This window comes from Aplidium turbinatum, chromosome 10 (genome assembly GCF_918807975.1).
Source record: "Aplidium turbinatum chromosome 10, kaAplTurb1.1, whole genome shotgun sequence".
Classification (NCBI taxonomy): Eukaryota; Metazoa; Chordata; class Ascidiacea; order Aplousobranchia; family Polyclinidae; genus Aplidium; species Aplidium turbinatum.
Window position 1 is genome coordinate 25,411,823 of NC_137481.1, and position 27,267 is coordinate 25,439,089.

At 38.8% G+C, this 27,267-nt stretch overlaps 1 protein-coding gene across 4 annotated transcripts in view; it reads right to left on the bottom strand.

Annotated features, from left to right (window-relative positions):
- Window positions 1-1,426: 1,426 nt before the first annotated feature.
- Window positions 1,427-27,267, bottom strand: part of LOC145778185 (uncharacterized) — a 46,189-nt gene continuing 20,348 nt past the window's right edge. The window contains exons 2-17 of one of the 4 annotated variants that reach the window (XM_082589625.1): window positions 26,279-26,389; window positions 25,867-26,014; window positions 23,091-23,197; window positions 18,114-18,274; window positions 16,919-17,072; window positions 15,306-15,470; window positions 14,606-14,767; window positions 12,975-13,172; window positions 12,762-12,852; window positions 11,680-11,720; window positions 11,444-11,543; window positions 10,868-11,302; window positions 10,469-10,543; window positions 7,999-8,132; window positions 7,453-7,683; window positions 1,427-3,467 (exon numbers count right to left, since the gene is read on the bottom strand). In XM_082589625.1, the coding sequence (XP_082445751.1) occupies window positions 3,324-3,467; window positions 7,453-7,683; window positions 7,999-8,132; window positions 10,469-10,543; window positions 10,868-11,302; window positions 11,444-11,543; window positions 11,680-11,720; window positions 12,762-12,852; window positions 12,975-13,172; window positions 14,606-14,767; window positions 15,306-15,470; window positions 16,919-17,072; window positions 18,114-18,274; window positions 23,091-23,197; window positions 25,867-26,014; window positions 26,279-26,389 (2,457 nt within the window). In that variant the 3' untranslated portion in view covers window positions 1,427-3,323. Of the gene's footprint in view, window positions 3,468-7,452; window positions 7,684-7,998; window positions 8,133-10,468; window positions 10,544-10,867; window positions 11,303-11,443; window positions 11,544-11,679; window positions 11,721-12,761; window positions 12,853-12,974; window positions 13,173-14,605; window positions 14,768-15,305; window positions 15,501-16,918; window positions 17,073-18,113; window positions 18,275-23,090; window positions 23,198-25,866; window positions 26,015-26,278; window positions 26,390-27,267 lie in introns of all 4 variants that reach the window. The other 3 variants (XM_082589624.1, XM_082589623.1, XM_082589622.1) reach the window with 3 other exon arrangements.

The window sequence follows — 27,267 nt, forward strand, 5'->3', positions numbered from 1 at the left end:
GTCGCCCCTGATTTAGACGAAAGTCGACGCTGGCCAAATAAGCGGGGGCTGAGAAAATTTTGCAAAAAATACATTATGTAAAATTACAAGCCGAAAAACGCTGCACGAACTAAAAATGCGTGGACCCCTAGCATACCGAATTTTTATCAATACACATTGTTTTTCAACGTCTGATGATGTCAAAACCCATCGTGTCACCCTGGGAAGACAGTAAAGACGACGACGCTATAGCCTAATATATTTTCTCGAAAAATTCATTTAGACGTAACCAAAAGTTGGCACAATTTGAAAATTTCTGCAGAATGTAACAAATCAGGCTATATCTCTAGCTAGCCATGGTATGGTGTAATTTTCTGTGCAAAATTTAACCACTGGCAAGTAAAGATGAGAAATGTGTCCAAAATAAGCAATACAAGTCTTAGTGAAGTAGGTTAAATAGAACTTGCAAACTATTGAACATACATGGCCCACATCCTGAAATATTTGCAGCTCTTTTGGATCCAGGATGAACCCCATGAATAAAATAATCGCGATAATGTTTCCTGAGAACAGAAACATAGGGAGGATGAAATTTCCAATCGATCGCATTGATGACATAAACCAGTGGTCTCCAGCCTGTGGGTCGCGACCCCAAGTGGGGTCGCCTTAACTTTTCCTGGGGTCGCCACAACTCACCATATTCAATTTGTTACCGTTTCAATTCATTACCGAAAAAAAGACCGATAATTTTTTGTTGTAGTTCGCATCCTTTGCCGGTGTTTTGGAGTACAGCTTGCCTTCTCATGTCACAAATAAACCATTGTGGTGCAATAATCAAAAACAGAATAGTTGCGACAAGTAGGACAGAGCAAAAGCATTCGCGATGCTAGTTTAGACTAACTTTTTATTATTCAAGGCATGATTCAAGGTGGATGATTGAGACCAGAACGAGCGAATAGGTGTTTATGCACGTGCAGTGTGCAGACATTTCATCGGCTGTTTACGGTTTGCTTTGCAGCTAGTAATAGTAATTTGAAGCTAGTAAGTATAGCTAAATATTATACAAAAATGGCAGCAAAAAATACCAGAAAAAGATCTTATGACGAGGCTTTTTTAAAACTTGGTTTCACTGAATTTAATGGCACACCAAAGTGTGTAATCTGTCTTAATGTTTAGCGGGTTTAACATAATGTATTAAACACATTGAAACAAAATATATAACATAATAACTCAAACGTTTTCGACACGTACGTGTGTCCTCATCAGGGATTCAATCGGCAATAATATACATAAATGAAAAATTGTAAGATAAACTTGACTTTGCACTACAACTGTAACGACACTCTGGACTGAAAAGCATCTTTTCAGTCCAGAGTGTCGTTACAGTTACAGACAGTGCAAAGTCAAATTTATCTTACAATTTTGGGAAAAACAAAATGGGGTCGCATGTAAATGTTGAAAAACATTTTCATTTAAATTGGGGTCGCTTCTTAAATAGGTTGGAGACCACTGACATAAACAATAGAAATCGAGCCCTCGAGACCAACCATCGCCACCTTCGTATAGTTCGATTATTGTTTATTCGGCACTTAATGGTTATTATATTTCTCTGTAATTGTACAAACAAAAAGATTTAACACAAAACTCGTTGCGTTGTGCACTGTAATATAACCCACTATTAACGTTCAATTACTTCGAACAACAAATGATCAAATACTCTCATCTTTTGTATTGTCAAATCTGCCACGCGTGCAATTAGCCAGACAACTAGCCAGCTAGAGTAGGAACTACAGGTGTAGAAATACCAGCAAAACCTGCACGTTGAAAAACAAAACTAGATGATGATATTATTCAACGAATTGACGCCATCGTTTGTTTTGAATGGCCGGTTACCGAGATTGGTAGAGTGAAATTTCCGATTGTTGAATTGTTGTTGCCGGGGAATTATTCCATTACTAGGTGCCGCTGAATGGAGAGCAATCCTTAACGTGCGTTGCTCAAGCGCAGACCCCGAGAGTCGAACCAGCTATCAATTTTTAGACAGATAAAAATAAACAGTAGCCTATCCGAAATAGCTTGCGGCACCCCAGAGTATGGTAAATGGCATCCCAGGGTACCACGGCACTCTGCTTGGGAGCCACGGCTTTAAACACATACTAGATTTGAAGTTTGCTCAACGGCTGTTCAGACCATATCAAAATAAATTGATGTGAAATTATCTAGTCAGTGTGCAAATCAAGCATGTGTTTAAAAGTTTTTTAAAAAATATGAACAACCAAAAAATGGCCACTGCACGCCACTGATACGCATGTGCTTCGGAGGGAGGGAGTTTTTGTCCGGAATGCATTAGCTTTGAAGGTGAGGCGTAAGAGGGAACGGGGACGCCAAAGAGAACATGGAGAGAACATATGACAAGATGATGCGGACAAAGTCGGACTAAAGGAGGAAGAGAAACAAAATGAGATGAAGGACCAGTAGGGGTAACACCGAGTTTGGGTGATGATGATGGGAAATGAAACATTTTTCCAACTAAGCTCACAACGTGTTCAGAAGGAGGCCAGTTTCTAACTAAATTTTATTTTGATTGAAAGTGGATGACCAATCCATCTCCGCTGGGCAACATCAAGCCGTGCATTATTACCAACGCATATGTTGTATGGTGTGGCAATCTCAAAGATTAGCAACATGGCGACGTTGCTGGTTCAGGATGCACCAGAACACTCGGTGGCAGTGCTAGCACATTGCCATGGCAGCCAGTGACGACACTCACACATAATACCTTGATGTGATCAATGAAAAGAACGAATAATAAAAAGAATATATCTCGCTTGAGGTTGGCAGAGCGGCGTGAGTGTAGAAGCGGTGAACACAAGCGATGAAGACGCACAAGGAAGGCTGTTGTGTTGTCATGGGGTTGTTCAAACCTAATGCGATGCAATTGGGTGAGAACGTTGATTATCGCGGTATCTACGCTGTCGAGAATCGGTATGTAAGGGGGTAAACTATGAAATATGTCATCATGAACAGCTCCAGGCAAAATTACGCATTGATATTGCTTCGATCACGATTGCTAGAATTGGTACAACACCCTGGTGAATAATCGCTTGCAATTCTTCCTTGGCACTGAACAGTGAACACGGCACGCCAATGGTATGGCAAGCTACAGCACAGGCTTAAAATAGAACCGCGAGAGCTTGGCGTCGTTTACAATAATGACCGAAGGAAATCAAATTTTCATGATTCAAGGAAATTTCAAAATGACAACGATCAAGAAGTTCGTTGCAAGGTCGGGCGGTTGTAGGGCACATAAAGCCACACTTTGTTCTCCGCTGAGTTCATCAGAGTTACCCGACCTGCTTACTCAGAGCGATCGCAAGTTTAAGATCAGCTTCCTCCTGTCGCTGCTTCCGCAATCTCTCCTCCTCCGCTCTCTTGCTTTCCTGTTTCGCCCACTTCAGCTGATCCGCCTCAGACAGCAGCTTCGGGGGCTGAAATAACAACAACACAATCACAACAGTCTCATAGCGCTGCATCCATCGCAGATACGCGATGCGCTCATTTTGCTTTGTAAAGCAGTGTGAGCACAGCCGTATCAGAAGAGTCGCTTCTAAAATCCTTTTTAAAGAATGGTCAATTACATACAGTAAATAAAGCATATTACCTGATCGTGCGATTGCAAACTTGTTTAAAATGTTTTTGTAGACTACGACTCGTTCTTTCGTAATTTTCTCTTAAATAAGATGCGAATTTGATATCGGAAAGCGATGGGTTTATGTTTTTCAAAATAGTTAAATCGCGCCATTATTGTGGTTTGCTTTATGCTGAAGTTTTGGAAATTGTTATTGCAGTTTGTAGACCAAAGTCAAGTGTGTGGTAGCCCACCGCAATTACTTTTTCAGAGGTGTTGTCGATTATATTTTAAGGTTTCTGTCGCATCTAAGTTGATGCTTGGTGGTAAAAGATTTGAATTAACTCCGCGAAAAGAAAAGAAAACTAAATGTATAAACTAGGCACATTTTGCGTCAAAACAATGTCCAGTGCGTCCCACTTGGCCACGTTACCCCTACAATAAATCCTTAGTTCTGTCACTCCGCATAGTGAAGGTAAAGGTCCCATACTCAGGTACTGAGCTTTGGGGAATGAGAAGATAAGGTTCTCATTATACTAAGCCTTCGGCACTAAGGAGAGTAGGGTGGCCAGTTCCTTTCTCTCGGCCGCCTTTACTTCAGCAACTACGCCCACCCAATTTATTACACCCTGGGTAGAGGTGAGCGGTGTTTTTCAACAACCAGCTGAAGCCGGGAGTCGAACCAGGTTTGCATAATTGGAAAGCCAACGCCTTACCCGTTGCGCCATCCCACCGCCGCATAGTGAAGAATCTAGTGCTATTGGGAGTCTCTCTTACTTCCTTTGGCAGGTGAATTGCTCAGGTAGCATCGTGAGGCGTGGGCTTTGTTTGTTGGGAAACATAATTTCTAATGTATGCCGCATGCGTACAACTGCTACTTAAGCTGAGACTATATTTGCTCGATTCTATATTTAGTAGAGAAACTCAAATCACAAATTGCCAAGCAATAGCGATACTATTCAGTGCACGGGCCTAGTTTGCTGAGAAACTTTGCAGGGGACAAACTTTTGTGTAACATGAAAGTTGTATACTAGTGCTTGACAATGATGGTTGGCTGGGTAGGGGAGTGGTCAAAGCCCTGGTATGGCGTTCAAAAGGGCACCGGTTCGACACTGCGCAAGAGCATGCGGCCGTGTCTTTAGCAGGACACTGAAATACGTGCCTGAAGGTGGACATGAAGACTGTTCCTGGAAATCCTTTGGCTTTTCGTCTACTTATTCTATATCTTCAACCACCTAGCGTAGGACTAGATAGGGCAAAGAATTGTTGATATTCACCCAAAAGGTGAGGATGAGCATGCTCTCTTGCGCCCTTTAATAAAACTGAAACAAAACGTTTTAAAATCTGTTTTTCATTTGAACTGTTTTCATAAGTCAATTTTAGCGTAAATAACTTTTTTAAAACTGCTTTTCTATTTTGAAATTGCTTAAACTTGAACGAGAATTAGGAAACAACTGGATTCCAGGAGCGAAGTAAAGATCTCCTAACCGCGACAATTGTGAGTTTGTCTGTTTTGAGCCTGCAACACTTTATCTTTACTGCACCAGTATTTACCATCTTCATCATCGGCCCTGCAAGAATAAGGCGCCTACAACGACCAATTCATTGCTCTTATTTGATTGTCAAAATCATTAAGATTTACACAGGGGTCCCACTCAAGATTTTCCTATTTTTTATGATTTTATGCCAAAAGTCAAAAATTTTATAATTTTTTTGGCTAATTTATGATTTTTTTTATGATTTTTCATCAAAATTTTATGTTTTTTTATGATTTTACATCAGAGCTCAATGTTTTGTTATATTTAATTTTTTAAAGTTTTTCTTTTTACATATTAAGCATAAGAAGCGATTATGGAAAAACAGTCAATGCAAGTCATCACATCAAAGCAAACATACAGCTTTTGAGTAGAAGTAGAAAACATAATATACTGTAAGCTTGTTGTACTTTACATTATTTCAATAATATGGTCAAACTGTTAAGCTCAGTTCAGAGCAAGATGCACTTTAAAAATCAAATCAAGCAACAACAGATTTGCGGAAGCATTGGGAATAACCAGTACTTCTACTGTTCTTTAGAAGTACTTCTACTAGAACAGTATAATCTCTCTCTCTTTAGGTATCATAGCTGATGCAGCCCTCGATGTACAATGATGTTCCAGTTTGATCGATCTCGTGCTTCTTGCAGAACAGTATAGAACAGAATAGTAACAGAACAGTATAGAATAGTATAGAACAGAACAGTATAATACCTAGTTACAAATAGCTACAGAACTATATTTTAACACTAATAGGGGCTTGTCTAAAATACGAGTGGCCACTATACTGTATATGATTAATGTAACCTAAAGCTGATCTAGCCCTATTTTAAATCTCGAACCGAGCCATGACCTTACTTTAAATAAGTTCAGGCTTAACTCTAAACTTAAAATAAACCTCCATCATAGCCAATGATCCTTACTCGATTAGTGACCCTTTGGAAAACTACAGCGGCCATTCATAGTTTAGAGCAGCCTCTTCACAACACTGAATTGGAAATTGATAGGATGATGATGATAAACTTTCTGATAGGATGGAAAGAAAATTTTCAGACATTTTCAATCGGATGAAAATGTGCCAAAAAATTCAAATAATCAGCCATAATCGAAATATAATTAAGCACAAAAAACCTAAGCCACAGTAAAGCAAGAAAATGCAAACAAGAGAGAGAGAGAGATACTGATTGCAAGTCAGCACAATTTAGGCTACTTCGCACTCACAGCAAGGCAGTTAAACATTTCACGAACAAAATAGAAATGAAAGAAACAAGACTGAAAATGGCCAGTTCGTTCAATTTCAAAGTCAACTTAAATTGTCGAAACAAAGTTAATCGGTATGATAGTTAGTTATGATTGGGTACAATAGGTTTAGATTAGGCGTAGATTAGAGTTTAGGTTAAAGGTAGGGTTGGGAGGATAGAGTTAGTATTAAAAACTTCTAAATGGCAACTTCTAAATGGCAACTTCTAAATGGCAACGGCAACAACAAAAACTTCTAAATGACAACGGCAATTTCTAAATTCGCGTTAAAACATAGTACAGTCAGTAACACATTGCTTGCAAATGGGCTCTATAGTTTCCTTGCCTAGCCCTGCGCTTTTTCCCAAAACATTGTTGTCAAATTATCCTTTCACCACTCCCACATAATAACTGCAGTGTCTACTTGTCTATGTCTAATGACGCTTAAAACATGCAGTGAAAGTATCTAGCTAAGCTCCTCTTCTAATTCCAGCTCCACAGGCAACGCTGGACTTGATTACACAACGACATGTTATCCTAAATCAACGCCTTCCACAGACGGCGTCACAATCGTTACACAAATAATTATGCTCTGTCATCATGGTTGGAACTTCACAACTATTACACATTAGGCTATTACAAAATTTTTGATTTTTACATGCTCAGTTCTCCATCACAACTAAATTTTATGATTTCTTATGATGGTGTCTAAATTTTATGCTATTTTATGATATTTTTCAAATCAAGCAAAATTTTATGATTTTTTATGATTTTATGCCGAGTGGGACCCCTATTTACATAGCGTTTGACAAAATTAGAGACAATAATTTTTGATGGGCCTACTCAAACTAGTTTAAAAGCGAGTGAGGGTAAATGTTGGTAACTGTCAGTGAAGTTAAAAAGAATATCATCGGTTTACATGAATTCACCATGCAAACTTACGTAAGTACCACTGCTCGTCGCTTTACACGGCTGCCACGCTACAGTGTCACAATGGACCTGGTGACATCTACCAACATAATTTCAATAGCGGGACCGCATAGTCTACACTACAATAAAGAGACCACTGACCTCTTTATGAGAACTATCCGACATCAGTCCTCCGGACATCTGAGGAAACTTTGCTGGTCGTGGAGGAGCTGTTGCTTCTTTGTTTTCTTTATTTGGCCCGGATGAGAATGGATCACTTTCAAACGCCGACTTAGCAAAAGCTTTGGATGCAAAGGCGTCACCAAATGGATCCTCTGCAGCCCCGGATCCTGAGAATGCTGGCGCGCCTCCCCACGGGTTGCCCGACGTTTTCTGCAAACAGCAACTCGATCACCAACTACGCGGCAACTCTAGGTGCTCCAACATCCCATGAGCGAGAGAAACGAAGACGACGCTAAGTGGCAAATATAAACAGCCCAAATCCCGGCAAGATGGCGGAACAATACGTTCAGTGACTCACAATCGAAAGGGAAGCCGAAACCGCAGTCACAAGTTGACGGGAAACATTGACAGACTTGTCAATCGTGGTAGTCAGAACCTAATAATTGAAATAAAATCATCGCGACAAGTTGGCGACGATAACTAATCGATTGTGACGCAACAAACGGAGTAACTACCAAAGTATACCTGTTCGGACGCAGGAAACGCTTCCAGGTCGGAAAACAAGCCAGAACTCTCTTTCGATGGCTCGGTGTCAGAAAATGCTTTGGCGAAGGCGTCGGTCTGAACGGAAGCGGATGAGGCGGTGGTCGCGGGAGCATCTGTATATTGCACGCCATTATTTATTCACTCGGCAATGATCGATTTATGATAAAAAGCTATGTACGCATCACGAGAGAGGGCACTTTAATCTCTCAAAAGACACTCCAAGAACAAACATTAATTTTGAAGGTGCCAGGTTGATGAGTGGCCTACTTGCAGTGCTTGGAATCAGTGTCTTAATCATTGATGCAAAATACCCAGTTGCGCAACGCTGATAGATATTTTACATTAGTCAGAAATTGATTGTCTGGAGTTTGACTCTACGCGACAACTAAGCCCTGGGCTGAAATGGCAGATCATAATAACAGAAAATTAAATAAGTTTAGAGTTCATATGATTAGCAAGTTTTCACACACAAACAAAAACGTATCGGTCACACCACAACCTTAATGCGCCGTTTATGAAGCCGCAACCTATTTAAAATCAATACAATGATGTCATAAATTTCCAGAACTCTATAGCCATACCTTTCCTAGGAAAGGAATCACTCGTATACGCTAAAAAACTGTCTAAACTCTTTAAGTGTAAATTTTATATCGACATTGTTCCTCTGTACAAAACTTTTAAAATTATGCGAAATTTTTTAAAATTTTTATTTTTAAATTAAAATTTTTTAATTATGCGAAACTCCACAATATTGAACTCAAAAAGAAACCAGCTCTGGCAGACTGCTTTGTCGTTACTTTCGCCGAACAACCCAGCAAACATTATTTAGACATCGCTGAAGATAAATGGTTACATACAATCAAAGCCACCATAAACATACAGAAATTGATTCGACCAACCACTTAAATCCCATGTCATCAGCAACCTCCGACCCCTGTGGTGTAGATTCTTCAACTATGCCCATTTAAACGTATTCTTTTTTGACGCTTTGTCTATGTAAGCTTATGGCAATGGACTGAAATTAAATTGCGTTTTTCTTTGTATTCGTCTTGTTGAACTGTTGTAATTTACTAGATGGATGCCCATTTACACTTATTCTTTATTGACGCTTTATCGATATAAACTTACGGCAATGGACTGAAACTAAATTGCGTTTTTTCTGTGTATTCGCCTTCTTAAACTGTTGTAATTTACTAGACAAATGATCAGGTTAATGTATTTCTTGAATTTTGCACCAGTAGATTGTTGGAAATCGTGGGAGAACACCAGTTAAGATTTAGGCTTGCAGGTTTTGATTTTAATATTATGTAACCATCTATTTAAAATATAATTTTTATGCGTGTTGATAACATCGGAGTTTGCTTTATTTGTTCGTTTTACGTATTTTTCAAATTTTCTTCTTTTTTTACATGTGCTAGCTGAAGATGCTATTACTATAGCGAAATCGATTCTTAACTTAATAAATTACACTAAGAGGTTAGATTGTTGTGCAAATGCCAGCATTTGATGAATGCAAATTAGCAGTACCACTTTTAAAATAAGTAGATATTTTTCGCTGAAATCTCCCGTTCCGCAGTCTCTTCGTTCCAAAATTGTCTATAAATTCACTTGTTCGTGTGACACGAACATGACATACATACTATAGGTATGTCCACAAGACACTTGGTTACTAGAGCAACGGAACACCTAAATTTAAAAGACATCAACAAACACAGTGCAATTAAATGACTGCAGTATTTGTTCCAATATCAAATTTACATTAGATTCATTCAAAATAATTCGCAACTGTCAATCAGAGTTTGAAACTAAAATTCATGAGGCACTCCAAATAAAGCAGCACAACCCCAGGCTCAACAAACAATTATTCGCTGGAGGGGCATCTTTTCTGTTGAATTTATATTAGATTACGTTTGTTTTATGTTGCTTAGTGATTTTTCCTTGATTGCCTTTATGTTGTTCCGCTCACTATCTTGTCTCATGACCACACTCCCACATAATTATGACAGATTGTTACCACCTTTTGTGTTTGTTCGTCAGTTGTTGCTTGTACGCAGGTCAGTGCAGTTTTATTTATTTTCAGTCATCAATTATTAACATTTCATGAATATTTGTTTTTGTTTAGATGAAGGTATTTTAGTGATGAGGGCATAAAGTTTTGCCGAAAACGTTTGAAGTTATGTAGCTATTTTATTTTATGTATTATTTGAATTATGCAATTCAATCTTATAAAGCTGTTATCGATTATCTGTCTGCGGTATTACAAATCATGTGAAAACACACAAAAACACGATCATATGATAGGAACACACAAACCAGTCATGGCAGGAACACACAAACTGACCATGGCAGGAACACACAAACTAATTCTGATAAAAACGTATGCAAATATACATTATACAAATATACATGCTTTACACATTGGGAACTGTTGAGGCGTGAGCTGACTCACCAAACGTGATCTTGTTGCTCGAGAATGCGTCAGAAGTGGCAAATGGATCCGTCGCAAATGCAGATGACTTGTTGCCTGCGATGTGAACAACAAAGTAGGTCATTAGACCTTCCCAATAAACCACATCTCATTGCAAAACGATTGAAAGGACATTTTGGCAATTTGCATACATAATCAAAATAAACATCGCCACCATCAATTATTTCAGTACGAACTACCATCATGCAGAAAGAAAAGCATTGAAAGAATGTGGCTAAATGACTACACGGATCAAGTAATGGAGAGTTACGATACATGCTTTGAAGGAAGAACTTTCAATTGTAAACTTAACTGTGGATCAAATTCATATGAGGAAAAACACAATGTCATAGTACACAATGAAACAGCCTGTTGGCTTACCCTTACTTGTAAAAGGATCCTGGCCAGCAAATGTTGCAGCTGGAAACTGATCGGTAGGAAATCCAAAAGCGGAATCGGATGTCTGGAACGGATCATTTGCGGATGAAGTTTCTAGGACGGGCGGTTTAAACGGATCCGTCCCGGCAAAAGGATCTGCAGTTGTAGCATCTGAAGGATCAGATGAGAATGGATCCATAACTGTAGCTGCCGGAGGATCTGATGAGAATGGATCCGCAGTTGTAGCTGCCGGAGGATCTGATGAGAATGGATCCGCAGTTGTAGCTGCTAAAGGATCTGATGAGAATGGATCCGCAGTTGTAGCTGCTAAAGGATCTGATGAGAATGGATCCGCAGATATAGCAGAAGCTGGAGCATGTGATAAAAACGGATCGGCTCCTTCAAACGGATCACTTCCGGTGACAAACGGATCCGAATCTAAAAAAACGTGGTGATGTTGGAACTCTTACACATTGTGTTTCTAAAGCAACCTTGAAGTTTGACGTGCAAAGCCGCGCAATGGCGTGGTATGCAAGACCAACTCTCGAACAAAGCAAAAAGCTACGAACTGCCACTTACTTTTGAACGGGTCATCACTTTGGTTGAAGAAATCTTCCTTGTGAAAATCCTTTCTATGCACTCCTCCAGAATTGAAAACGTTGTCACTGACTGTGATGTTCTGCAGCCAAAGGAGGATGTGAGCGGATCGTTGCTAAACGCGCAAGCAGCCCGAGCCGCGGTTTCATCAATCACTTTAACAACTAATCGCTACATTATGAAATTAACGTTTTGAAAATGCTCAACAAGATACTCACAACGTCATGAGGTTCGAAGGTCAAATCGTCCTTTGATTCGTCTAAAATCAAACAAATAAAGATGTCTTCCATATAAAACATGATTCACACTGTGTCCAAGAAACGATCATTTACTTGTTTTACCAAACGACGACCAAAACGGCAAAACGTTTATCTGGCAGTTTTCTTACGAAGTTGTTAATGCTTCTTTAAATGGAAGGGACCAGACACATTGAGGTGTACAAGGATTCTTTCTGAAAAGTTTACTTCATTTCTGAAAGGTAAAAACCACCACTGCAAGGCCACTTTCCTCCACAGCAAAGAATGATAAAGCTATTTGTTTGTTTGTTCTAGCTACAAACAGAAGACCTGAATATCTTAAAAGATTCTATCTTGCCTAGCTTGCAATCAACTTACATCAGTGGAGCCAGAAGGAGCTTATTCATCCATAGGGACTGAATGATAAATGTCCGAACGTTTTGATTTTCGTGACTTAACATTATAAAAATCGCTTGAAAACAACGTGTTTTACTTAAGTAATAATAAGCTTGGTGTTTCTCGGCAGCCGATTTGTAGCAAAAATTGACAGCGACAGACACGTGTTTCGCCCATGAGGCTGGGCTCATCAGTATCGCACCGTATTCTAGCCACAAATTTATTCGACTACCGCTTTACCAGTGAGTAACTCTTATCTTTGTGGAAAGAAAAGAGCCAACAAAACCAGCAGGCGCCAGGGCAGAGGATATTGTGAAGAAAGGGGCGTTCTTCCCGGCTATCAGCACAAGGCTGAGCACTCACTAGTACAGCGAGCAGTTGCGATTCGCTAACCATAACGGTGTAGCTTCCACGCGAGCCATTCAGATCAGCTGCAGCTTTATCATACTGTTCGATGTTAGAGCTAACAGATGGTCTGAATGGCTAGCGTGGAAGCTACACCGTTATGGTTAGCGAATCGCAACTGCTCGCTGTACTAGTGAGTGCTCAGCCTTGTGCTGATAGCCAGGAAGAACGCCCCTTTCTTCACAATAAGCGTAAATCCCCGAAACCCGGGTTTTAAAATTTTTGTATCATACTAAATTGGAACCAGTAAATCAAATCCTTACTTTTAATCGCAGCTGCAGCTTTATCATACTGTTCGATGTTAGAGCTAACAGATCGTCTTTGCCCTTGCAGGGAATCCAATTGTTTTTTCACCTGTAAAAGAGGAGCCGGCGTTACGGAAAGCTAACAAAGCAAAACTTTCAATCGCAATAGATGAAAGCAGCTAGTGAGTACTTTATATTTGTGCAAGTAAGCATAAGAACCAATTTCAGCACCTTGTCTATCTCTGCTTGGGTTTCTTTGACCGACCGCTCAACGGTCTGATGCTGCTGCCTCTCCGCTTCCAGGCGCTGTTCGAATTGCGTTTCTTCTTTCTTTAGTTCGGAGAGCTCATTTCGAACTCTGCGTAATTCAGCCTCTTGTTGGCCCACCGACGCCTCCTGGGCCGATATCTGAGCTCGCAAGCTCTTTATCTGTCGCAGCAAAGTTAGGTCAGTGCTGGCCGAGATGACAATTTTGTGTTAAACGAGAAGAAACAAAAAACCATCACTCAGAGTTTACACATCAATAGAATAAACGTTCAACGTTGTCTAAGATTAAAAACAAAGGTTGATAACGCAACCACATCAATTTCTGAAAAATTTGGCTATCAGGGAAATCATTTGTCATCAGGGTTGAGAAAAACCCGGGTTTTTTTAAAAAAGCCCAACCCGCCCGGGTTTTTCTAAAAAAACCCGGGTTTTTTTGGGTTTTATTGGGTTTTTTTAAAAAAGATGCAAGAAAGGTAGATTCATGCTTATTTCACCTCAAAACTACTTTTTACAAATGAAGTGCCTTTCACTCACAGTACATGCTTGCATAACTCAATAAAATAATGCACTAGGGCTGTTGTTGCTTGAATGTTGCATCATCCATTAATTTCAAGATCAAGTTGGATGTTGTATCATCCACTGATTTCTATACCAAGTTGATGCTACCGTGGTAGAATCACATTATTGCATCATTTGCTTTAGATTTGAAGGCAAGGAGCATTTATGCCATCATGTTTAAATATTTTTTATCATTTATATTATACGAGTAATGGATGAGCAATTGAGCGATTGCTGGCCATTTAGGCAAATGCTCTGAAACAGCCATGCGTTAGAATCCAGAATCTGTCATTGGTAAATAGCCTCCTAAATTGCATTTCACTTCATATATACAGACTACAGTAGAGTAGTACTTTCACCAGTTTAACTATAAGGCCTTCTTGCATAAATGAGTTTTAGTATAGTATTAACAAAGTGACATTACTTGATTTTTGTGTACCGTACAATATCCACAGCGTTTTCAATTTATTCTTGGAAATTTACTTCACAATCACATCCTTAAGTCCTAATTTAAAGTTTGTTTTAAGTGCCTTGTAGTGTTTTTGTTCATTTTTTTAATTTTCTAATAAAAACTGGACAAATATAATGCTCTGGGTTTTTTTATGGGTTTTTTTGGGTTTTTTTAAGTGGGTTTTTTTAAAAAAAACCACCCGGGTTTTTTTGGGTCGGGTAAAATACCGACAACCCTGTTTGTCATGGTCAGCGTCCTGTCTTGAAGGTTTGAACAGGACAATGAGTGATTGTCATCAGGCGATCCACAAATGTCCACTGGCCATGACAACCGCACAGCAGTCGAGTTCAATCAGAGATAACCTCTGCGGAATTGCAACCACACATGTGCGCTGTTCTGATGGTTTCAGTAAGAGAATGTGAATAATTCAATGAGAACCTTAGTGTTTAAAACTGAACACTGATTACCCTTCAGACAAATGCAATATATCAAATCATTGTTGCATCAAAATATAATATACATAAATATATATAAAACAGAAGCCGACTGCAATGCGCCTTGTCAGCTAACTCGAAGAAAAACTCACGGTTTCATTTTCTTCCTGCACTTTAGCCCGGACATCCGCCAGCATGCTGTCGAGTTTGTTGCGTTGTTGTTCAAGCTCTTCCAGCCTCGTATGTGCCTCCGCCTTGTCGCACTCCAGCTGGGCGAGCGAGCTGCTGTCTCTGTCCAACTTGTCTTGTAGTTCCTACCAGACAAAATGTTCACATTGGAATGCAAACCAACAATTTACAAAATCAGAACATGTTTGTTAAGGCCACTTTTAGTGTAATACGTTAACGACAAGGGAAATGTTCTTGCAATACAATGTGTCTTCCCATAACACAAAATGCACTTACACATTTACACACCGATTCGAAGTAATGCTACACTCAACCATTGAGTTGCTACAACATGATTGATTAGTCTAATCAACCTGTAATTTTCAATCCAAGTGATCGGTGGTCTGCAACTCTATATTATAACACAGCAATATATCTATGAAGCATAGATCCTAGCTCAAGAAGTTTCATGCACAATGATGTACTAAAAGTAACACGACAGCTTGGCAACAAAGTTTCAGTATTATCACACACCACTACAAACCTTCTTAGCTCTTGGTCAATGATATCCACTATCTATGTTTTCAATGTCAAACGTAATACATATACGGATTGCATTTATCTGACATTGAAAACATAAACGGTGGATATCAATGATCATGAGCCAAGAAATGAGCAATGTACCTGGACATCGTGGTCGGTGTTGCGTATGGTGTGTTCCTTTAGCTGGATCTCACTCGTCAGAGATTCCTTTTCCTTACGCAGTTCCTCGATCTCTTGGTTAAGCGCATCTAGCTCTCGCATCGCTGCAGTGTCTCCAACACCGCTGCTCGAATCGGACCCGGTATCCTGCTGGACAATCTTGGATGAGTGAATGTTCTGTCGTGTAAGCAACAGGGTTTATAACACCACGCTTACAAGGTGCTTGGACTGTCAACCCTTCACTGCATTGGTCCCTGATGACAAGTCCAACGTGCTAGGCCACACAGGCGTTATATAACGTTATAAAGGTAGCAATAAAGCCAAGCTACGCTTTCCACTAGATTAGAATGAAAGCGATTTGTCAGAGGGAACAGATAGACAGCATGAGTGGCAATGTTTGTCGCTCCATTTATAGTCATGGTCTTGCTGCTTTCCCGACCCTTACCCGGGAAGCGAATTTATAATTTACCAAGTGGATAGAAACGATGGGAGTAAAAATTCCTTTTTTTTCTCTGTATTGTTTGTTCGTATCAATTTGTGATTTAATTTTAACCTTTTTAATGTAATAATCTTATCAAGCTTCACCAGCTTTCTGTTGTTTTCATCTTGTTCATATCTTCGATCCTCATAGCCCATCTTTCAGCTCCATACTAGCACGTTGTATTTCTTACGCATGCCTTGTAAACAATGCTTTTCATTTTCTGGGAAACCACTCTTTCACAAAATCCCGGACACTTCCTTGGATTTTTCCAACCAGCTCTTATTCTTAATATCATTGAATCTTACACTCTTCCATCCATACTCAAAACATCTCCTAGGTACCACAACTTTTCAACCACTTCTAGTTTGACCCCATCCAGAGTGACTGTCTGTTGATGTCTTCGTCTATTTTCCTTGGACAACGTTTACATTTAAAGTATTTTATTCTTACCCTGTACGAATATTTGTAAACGATTGGAATAAACACAATTGGGCAATATCGGCTAGACAACATTCACGAGCAACTGAATATCTTTGTTGCAACTGCAGTATGGTACGGTACGATCTTAAATGCAATGGGTTAAAAGGTACTTTTACCAAAAGCTGCAGCCTATTAGACGAGCTATTAGACCAAGAACATGACCAAGAACTATCACGCACAGCCTACTCAGCAACAAATTGACCTAGTTGGTTCGGATTATCACTCGCACCAAATTGTATAAACAATGAAAAATTGCAATTTTGCCGCTTTCCAAAGCTGAACAAGTGCTGCCATTCGAAAAAAAGTTAATTATTTAAGCTAAATTCAGTAACACATGTCATTCAACCACTCATACTTTTATGTCTTGGTTAATTAAAGAAAGCTCTTTACATCTACGAAGTAATTAATTTTGTAAGACAGAAAAGGTTTAAAAGCAATGATGTTATTTCATATGGCAACACTACATGAATATATCCGTAATCAATAAGGGGTATCCTCAAGGGGGTTAAAAGTGATTGATTATTTGATAGGTTGATGTGGAGGCAGGGTGTGGACGATTGCAGCACGTGGAGGTGAATCCGGCCACTTTCTGTAACGGGGACGTCACATGGATTAAAACTGCACTACTACTCACCCCAAAACCAGAATCATGACTGGACGCTAACAGCATTTCTGGCGTGATTTTACTGGGAAGATCTATTCCTTTGACCTTCTGTGAGATGAGATGCATCGCCATGACAAACTGGTCCTGGCTCAAACGGCCAGTTGACTGCTGATCGCACATTGTCCTAAAATATTGGATTAAACGCAGATGTTTAGATGGATACACGACATTCATGACATTCTGACGCGGTTGAACTGACACAAGACAATTAACGACAACCGACCTATAACAAAGACACTTCACCGCAGCGTACATCACGCAGCGAGTCTATCTGAGTCGAATTCTACTTTATCCATTGAGCATATCTTGCATTATAGCCACAGATATTTTTCTTTAACAATGTTTAATTCCATTGACATTTTTTCGCTAGACACTTGCTGTGCCGCAAAGTTATTGAACATAATATTTGAAATAATCATTCTTTATTACAAAAATACATGGAAAATCAGCAGAGCCCTATTGGCATATGCATTTCGCTCTAACTGTAGAGCATCATTAGTGCCTAAAAAGCAAACATAAGAAAGCATTACCTAAAAACTGTCACTAAATAAATAAATGAATCTGCAGTAGCCTAAGATACTGGCCAAGACTAACTGGTAGAATACTGCGTAAATAATTACAGACTGCGTAAAATATTTATAAGCAAATTTAAACTAAACTACACGAACCTAACTACTATGACAAAATAATGATGACAATGCGCAAGATCAAACCAAGGTTGATGAGAGTCGAATGGCTAAAGCAATACATGTATGTATATGTCGTCCAATATACTGATTACCAATATACGTCCAATATTTGAAATATAGAAAGCACAAGCAACGAACACACAAAAAGGCCACATCATCAGCACATACTATTGTAGCTTCATTGAATTTTAACTTTACAGTAAAGTAGGCTAGCACGGCAAAATTGTCTATCAACTATAGCAGCACTCAAATATCTCAATGAAAATCGCAAACAAGATATGAAACGATTAAGAAGGAGTTTCCAAAACCTCCAACCATTGAAAACTTTTGGTGGTTGTAACGGATCTTCAAAGTACGAATGTCGGCTAATTACAAAGGAAGGAAACTTATATACATACAGTAACTACAACTAGCCTCCTACGGTATGTAATAAACATGAAGCAATTGCTGCTCCAAATAAAAACATCAATTCTTACCAGACATGAGCTAGAAGGTTTTGAGGCAATCCACTTTGTACAAATACATTTCTAGCAGCGGCTCCACTGATGAAGTTGTCAGGATCTTTACTCTTCTGAAATATCCCATTAAATCTTGCCCGATCTGTCGCACCGATGACCCACTGTGAAGGGGGGGACGGCTGCAATCATTGTTAAGCATTGATTACTATTGTTGATGACTTTAGAAGCAGTGAGTGAAACATTTTACAACTTAAAGTGATTTTTTTAATCAGTTGCTTTTTGAAAATGACTGACCAGATTATTTTTCTTAAATCAACACCACTCATGCAGGTTGCCAAATGGTTTGCCATGAGAAGTTATCAAGTGTAACACAAAATGTTTTCCAGATCGTATTTTCACAAGCAAATAATCAACAGCGTGATTTGCTTACAAGATTTGTTGAAATGCTTGTAGTGAAAATGAATTGAAATCTATAGAAGGTGGCTTAATACAAAATTGTTTCAAGAAACAAATTAATACAATGCTGATTTTTTTCTGTAACAGAATTTATTTGCACGCCACTAAACAAATCAACCAGCTATTAAAAGACATATAAAACCTGTGAGTGTAAAAACCTCCAATACAATATATTAATGTGCCAACCAACGGTAGAAGACATGACTTTGCGCCACAGTCCGAATGAATGATCACTACCCAAACAGCAAAATCCGCCATTTTTACATTGATTCAATGTCTGCAGACATTAAATCAATGTAAAACTGACGGATTTTGCTGTTTGGGTAAGCTGCAAGGCACGAATGACGAAATGCTTGAATACCGCAATACATGAATGACGCGAGATTAGGCTATCTCTTACTAAAATTAATTGTTTGTTTTTTTGAACACGGTAGTAATTTTATCTGTCACTAACAAAAATATAAAAATGATTTTTCGCACAACAATATAAATATGATACTATCTATTTATTTCTCACTAAAACTACTTGTTTTTGTTTTCAATACGTCAGTAATTTCATTTGTCATGATTGACAGCAATTTTAATTTTTTACAAACAAAAATATAGAATAGATAAATTTACGCTAATAGATATAGATAGATAAATTTACAATAGATAATAGGCCCAATAGGGGCCCAATAGATAGATAAATTTACGCTGTTGGAAAGTAGCCTACTGGTTTTAGGCATTCACTGCATTCAGTTTAACCTCTAGGTATCTTGTTGCGTGTTTTAATTCTGATTCTTGCTGCTTACTTTATTCATTTTATCAGTATGTTTTTGTGTTGTGCCATCGTTGCTGAACAGGTTGTGTTAACCTGTTTTTAGCCACCTTGATAAAGTCAGTCGTGCTGACTGACGAAACGTCGGAAATACAAAAGCTAGTTATCATCTTTAACATCAGGAGGTAACCTAGTAAATAGTCACCAGAAGAACGCAAATTACTTTTATTATCAAATGCCTGGTGAACAGTCTCTCTCTGTTTTTACTAAAAATATAAAAATTGTTTTTAGCGCGGTACTTAAGAAAATGGAGAAGAAAAAGCCACTTTCATTTGTTGCTTTTTAATCTTAATGGATATGTATGCAGAGAAATATTACAAATCAAAAATGTCTGACAAACTCAAAGTGTAAGTCTGGCCTCCTGCAGTGAATCGCGTTCCACGCAGCTTTAAGAACAACATAAAAGTGACACTCATTTGTTTTCAAAAACGATTGATTAGTTTCGGCATGTTGTCAAACACCGTTTCATGATCAAAATATAACTGTCCGTATGGACATTGGACAGTATCAAAACCCTACAATAACATCTGTTGATTAACAGAATTATAAGGAATACTCAGGTGAGTGCGGTGGCGTAGCGTGACTCATTTGATTGGGGGAGACTCCTGCAGCACAAATATTTAACTTGAGATGAATTTAGTCATAAGCAAGTTTTGGTCTATGCATTTTAACTGATGGGATGGTCACACTTGTGCGGATTAAAACTACCCATGATTTTTATTTTTTTAAATTAGCCAAATAAGCCGCATTGTAAGCAATACCTGTGTGTTTTTGATTTCATCAAGAATGCCAGTTCCCTCATGCCAAAAATTAAGCTGGAAGAACTACAAAAAATACTAAAATTATCATATAAAAAAAATACAAACGAAGCTATTAGAAAAAAAAATTGGAGTCCAAGATTAGGGTGGAGTGAACAATTTTTTTTCTGTCGTATTAATGAAGAGGGCTGTTAAAAGGGTGTCATAAAGTCTAATATTGACTTTAAAATTATTTTTTTGACGTGGCACACAAAATCGACCGTGCCACCCAGCCATATGGATCACGTAAAGGTCAAAATCCATGAAAACAGCGTAACTTTTTTTATAATGCTCCTAGAAAACTGGGAGTAGGCTTAAAAGTTGCAGAACAGCTATGTTCCTATATGCTCTAAAAGAACATTTTTTTAACTACACTTTGTTCAATTAGTTTGGGTGTTATTATGGAGTCTACATATTTGGACAGATGGGAACCTTGTAAAAAAATGTATTTAAGCATCAAATAAATGCAAATTCATCTAAATTTGCCCCCAAAAATGGAAAAAACACGTTTTTTAGAATATCTGCCCAATAGATGCATTTAGAACAAATGTTCTTTTAGAACAGAGGTCACCAAACTATGACCCGCGGGCTGGGACCGGCCCGCGAACTGATTTTTATCCGGCCCGCCATGTGCTGTGAATATAACAGCTGCACTACAACTGTTAAGGAAAAAAGTTACCAAACTTTTTGTAAAAGACTGACGTTGCTGTTGAGCTACAATCACATTGCACCTTTAACATTACATTAGGCCACCACAAATGGGGACAGCCTAGGCCAAATTTGGAAAGATGCAGTGATGTACGCGCATACAAAAAATATTGATGCCGTCAGCGTAAACGCAAACGTTCGAAAAACCATACGCCGTATGCGTCAACGTAACTTGTAAAAAAAGTTGGCGGCGTCAGCGCATACACTAGCGTAAACTCATTTTGTTTGCTAGGTGCCAAACATTCACGCAGTATAAACCACTCGAAACAAACAAGTTTTATTTTGAATTTCCACACAAAGAAACACAAGCAGAAAGGGTTCATCTGACATTTTGCTGCGTTTTGGTTCCAATATGTCTTTGCCCATTGAAAACATTCTTTCAACTGCAGCGCTGGAAAATATTGGCGTGTTGTAGCAAAAAAAAGACATTAAAAAGTATGCGTTGACGCTATGTGCTAAAAAACCACGAAAATCTTGTGGCGTAGCCTCAAGCGACAAACATCCAAAAAAATGTGGCCATAAGCGTTAGCGCAAACAAAAAGTCTACGCCGCAAGTCTACGGCGTAGAATTTGTGGCGTATACGTACATCTCTGGAAAGATGTAATGTTTTTTCAAGACCACGATGCCCTGTAGTCAGTGCAGTGTATCACAGCAGGAGATAACTTTTCCAGCAACCTTTCCATTTTCATCACAATTTTTCTATTCCACCGCTGACTTTGTTATTATTCAAGTCAATGGAGATTCTAAATAGTTGTATATCTTTTCGCAATTTGCATCCGGCCCACAGCTGTTAATCTCGCAGCAATCCGGCCCTCAGACAAAAAAGTTTGGTGACCCCTGTTTTAGAGCATATAGGAATGTAGCTGTTCTGCAACTTTTAAGTCTACTCCCAGCTTTCTTGGAGTATTATAAAAACAAAGTTACGCTGTTTTCATGGAGTTTGACCTTTGCGTGATCCATATGGCTGGGTGGCACAGTCGATTTTGTGTGCCACATCAAAAAAATATTTGTAAAGTCAATATTAGACTTTATGACACCCTTTTAACAGCCCTCTTCATTAATATGACAAAAAAAAATTTTCACTCCACCCTATCCAAGATACAGCAGATGAGCAAACGATTTAACAAAACAAATGATAAAATTCGCGGGACATATTTTGAGAGGATCAGCAGGACAGCTACGTCAATTGGTTATTGAAAGTATGGTGGTAAAAAATGTGCAGGGGAAGGAGACGAACTTTGGGAGATGATGTAAAACAGTGGGCTGACTTGTCAAGCATCGAAGAAGCAAAAAGATTAGCGGAAGAATGCCCCATTAGCTCAGTGGTTAAGCGCTCGACTCAAGATCACGTGGCACTGGTTCGGCTCTCGCGGTGTACGCTTGAGCAATGCATTCTAAGGACTGCTCTCCATTCATCGGCACCTAGTGGGTGAAATAATTCCCCGGCAACAAGACTTCAACAATCGGAAAACTTCACTCCGTCAATCGCAGAAACCGGCCCTGTGTCAAAAGCCTCTACAAGTATGCGAAACAACCAGGAATAACCTATCAAGGCTTTGTCAATCCGAGGTTAAAGATTCAAAACCAACGTGACATTTGGAAGTCAATGACAGACAACCTTCGGGTCGGGGACGGTACATTATGATGATGCCAGTTCAGTCCTTTCATGTGATTGATTCCGCTAGTTGGAATATTGTCATTGGGCTGGTTGTGGTTCAAAATAGTGGGGGAGTCAGCATATGCGGGCTGCGGGATCATTTGTTGTTTGGTAGCAGTTTTATGGTTTGTTGGTTTATAATTTAGAAGAGTGCTACTTGTTCCAATTTACACTCGAAAAGAGGGTGCGGCTGTTTTTAGAAGATCTACTACTACGATGCTGATCTGATTCTTCCTAGGTAAAACCAAGGCCAAGCTGTGCACATGGTCCACTCGGCTTGTATTGAAAGTTTCAAATCAGTCAACACAGATTAAAGTATTAAAAACAAAAATCTTAGAGAGAAGTAACAAAGTGTTGCGTCATTTATGTATTGTGGCATTCGTGTTTTGCGATATTCGTGTTTTGCGTCATTCGAGTCTTACATCATTCGAGTCTTACATCATTCGAGTCTTACATCATTCGTGTCTTGCGGCCTAGAAATCGACTTATTCATGTTCGCGTCATTCGGCCGACGGCATTAAGTCCGTATATCGCCAACGGTATGACACATTCTTACAATAATTGAGTGTTGCGGAGAAGTGGTGGAATGGCCAGTTGCTGTACTGTCATGTCGTTTTAGAGCTGCTGGTGAGGACGGCATCTGTGGAAGCACTGCAACTGCACCTGTAAACAAAGAGGTCCACATGTTTCAAGGTTTTTGTGATTTAGTGAACAGACAAGGATGGAGCATATTACTCATGCGCATAATCACATGTTTTGTCCACGGTACCGTACTGTCGCATCAGTTCAATAAGAGACAAACTGACATTCGTACATCATCGCTTGGTATCACTAGGCTTCGCAGTAAACAATCATCACTACATTGCTTAGTAGCAGAGTATGGTACGCTCAATGGCACCATGCCCATTAAGCCCCACATCCCTGAGTGTAGTGCGTGAGAATAAATTTGGCCCCTGGGGAAAAAGCTCTGGTTGGCCATGCTTGGTCGCCGAAAAAATAAAAGATCTTAGAAGCCTGGATTATTATTTCATAGAAATTAGAGCGTTTCAGTTCTTCTCAATTAGATTTAAAAAATTTAACCAACACTAAAAAGTGACCTAAAAGTTATTTTTGAATGTCTACTCTATGCGTCAATGCATGACTTTTGCAGTCCTGATAAAAATAATGTGTAGCCTACATCAAAGCTTTCGGTGCTTGACTGAACGTCATTCCGTAGTCATTAGCAAACAATCGCCTTTTGCTGATTAATATAATATTGTTAATTTAATTTCTTCATGTCAACAGCCTAATTACCATGATGTAGCGAATGGTACTTGGTCTGTCTGGTCAACACCGCTACGACAGTCATTGGTGGGATACTAATTAATCGTTTGGTTCACTCACTTCAACACCGAAAATTATTCTGCATTTTTCTTGTGCGACACCCTAGATAGCAAAGCTCGTCTTTTTTATATTGTTTCAACATTTGCAGACGGTAAATCAATACGAAAACCGTTGTCTGTTGGTTGGTTTCACTTCGTTTGAATAACTGTATTGAGATCAATGAGAATAAAATCTTGTGGGTGGATGTCACGTTGTTAATCGCAGGGGTACTGGAACATCGCCTACTGCGTGAGTCTCCACAATCCACATTATTAGCTTCCACTGCAGAGTTAAGCACCATCAAATTGAGACAACGTTTAACAGGGAAAATTTTGGGAAGCTATAAACACTGCACAGCAATTTCACGTTTTAAATGGGCATAATTTGTGTTCCAAAGAAAATCTTGACTTTATTTGGTGTTTGACTCATCTTCTTTGGCGAAAAGATATGCAATCGGACTCGAAATTCTGGATTTGATTTAAGTATTCTACAATAGATTCGAATCTTCAACTATTCGAATATGGACAAATAAGACCTAACAACCACACGGCATTCACCACATGATATAATAACGTGAAAATAAACTAAAAATTACAAACATGGACCAACTGACTGATGTTCTACATCAGAGGTGGGAAAACTACGGCCAAACTACGAGACAATTTTCTGTGCGATCCGCGAAAGCTTGAAGCGTTTATATAAAAAAATTAATTCAAAGTCTCAATTTAAGCCTCCAGATGCGAAAAAAAAACAGTTATCAAACAGCGTTTGATGATCATCATAATCAACTAAGTTTAGCAAAGTTAATACGGTATATACGTAATATTTTACTTAAAACGTAATAAATGAGCTTTATTAACCTGTAGTATAGATCAACTACTTTTCTTTGTCAGATTATTAGAGTCCCCCCTCCTTTTCAACGTTACTAGCATGACCCACAAACTGTGAAATCAACGATTATAGGTCAGGTTAATTACCTAACCTATAAAATAATCATTGCTCGATATCGCTATAACCTATACCAACAAGATATCACCTAATTTACATTTTCTTCATTGAAACAATAACTGCCTCGTTTGCATGGGTATGGGAAGGTAAACACAAAAAACACCTACCCAATGACGGAATGGCCCGTTTCGGTGAGTCCGATTCGGTGAGTCCGATTCGGTGAGTTCGATCCCTTAACGGAGGATTTTTTCATGTTTTTTTTAAATTATCGGGTACCGTAGCCTAATTATCATTGCCGTTTTAGGGTTAAGAGTTTGGGGTTAAGGTTAGAGGTTAGAGGATAGAAACTCACCGAATCGGACTCACCGAATAGTAGCAGACCCACCTAATGAACCCTCCAAATTCTCTAAATAAATAGAAGCCATCGATGGATTGTCAAGAAATCACTGAATCGGTTTTCGCCGAAAAAGGCTGCTTCCGAATTGGGATTTCTCCGAATTGGGGCATAATTATTCTTGTGTCAACGCAAACAAGTTAAAATGAAAAGCAGTCCGCCCCAATAGCTCACTTGGTTAGCGCGTCACTTCTGGAACAAAGAAGCTGGTTCAACTCTCGGGGTGTGCGCTTAAGCAACGCACGATAAGGACTGCTTTCCATTCAGTGGCATCTAATGGATGGAATAATTCCAAGGCAACAAGACTTCATCAATGGGAAACTTCACTCTGTCAATCTCGGTGACCGGCGTCATTGATTCAAAGCCTCTACAAGTATGCGAAACTGCCAGGATTAAGCTCTGCAAAAAACTTTCCCAGTCCGAGGATAAAGAATCAATCAATCAGTAAAATCTACATGTATTGTAGTGAAATGGATTTTTTGATAAATGGTAGCTAAATAAGTGAAATTTTCAAACGGCTATACCTTTTAGTAAAAAATTATGAGAAAACTAATTCAAACTGAAAACTGTGTGCAAGTAAATGTGAAATCTACTTTAGCCATGCAAAAACAAACGTCTGAAAAGTTACCTGGTAAATGTCTGTTGGTACTGCTAGTTGATGGAACAGAAGAAGTGGTTGGTTGAGAGGTTCCTCGTTTGGAAGGTGGCACGATATTAGGCGGCAATGTCAATGGAACTGGCTCTTTATCAATGGCTCGATAGACTAAGTGCATTGCCTGCAAAAATGGCACAGAAGGCATTTAGTCTATGCAATGAGTGTGCATCAAGACAACTTGTATAATGTATATGGGATTATGGGTGCTTATTAATTGCAAACCACACCTCAAAAACTATTAAAAAATAATATTTTGTTTATCATTAAAACAAAATGAAAATATAGTTACCACAGAAAATAATCACTGAATACGTTTACAAAATACGCTACAAGGCCTAAATTTGGGTGTCAATCTGTATTATCAAAAAAGCAATGTATGAATTACCACACAAAATTCTTCTTTGTCTAAATATCCATCTTTGTCAATGTCAGAAAGCTCCCACACTCGTCCCAGCACATCCATTGGCAGTTTAGAATTCAGTAAAACTGGACGAACCTAAAATAATTTACTTCATAGACTTAATGCAACTTGAAGGTCGTACTTCACAAATGCAATTCCTTACAAAAGCACCCACCAAATTTTGATAGATTGAATAATTTTTTTAACAAGTTGTGTGGTTCGAGAATAAGGACAAGCATTGTTGATTGTATCACTTTTTCAGGCCGATGCCGATACCGATATTTATGAAATTTTTAGGCCGAAAACCGATATATATCAAATACGAAAAATTTGTTATCAACAAAGTTATTATGCAACAAACCAGTCCACGAAAGTTTAAATGCATTGGTTGCTGTAATGGAAAAATCATTCTTAACACTAATCACAAAAAAACACCAAACAAAAAAGAAACAACCAAATGCAATACTGTTTTGTGTTCAGTTCAATAATAATCAAAGTTCAACAGTTTCAAATTGTAGTTTAAAAAACATAGTTTCTCAGCATTCATGCCAAGAAGAGAACATCTTTTGTCATCGTATATAAATCAGTCTAACACGACAGGACTTTCTGCTAGGATTCGCACAAAAACCGGTGTCACCGCCACTAGCTCGATAAACAGAAGCACAACCAGGCAGCACCAATTAAAGGGGTACTAAAGGAAAAACCTAACTTGGTGATTTTACACGTTCTTTGTGTTTAACATGCTACCATAAAACTATTTTCAATAAAATTTTGCCCCATTGCAGTCGAATCAGCATTCCGCGAAGGTGCTTTTGCCAGAGCTTTCAATATGGGAATGGGCGTGAACAGCAAAGCGTGCAACTGTACAGTCTACCTCACTATAGACTAGCAATCAGCTGATCGAGCAATAATTGCTACTACAGGCGATTTAACTGTAGGCTATGCATGTATGTAGATCAACCCATTAGACAGTT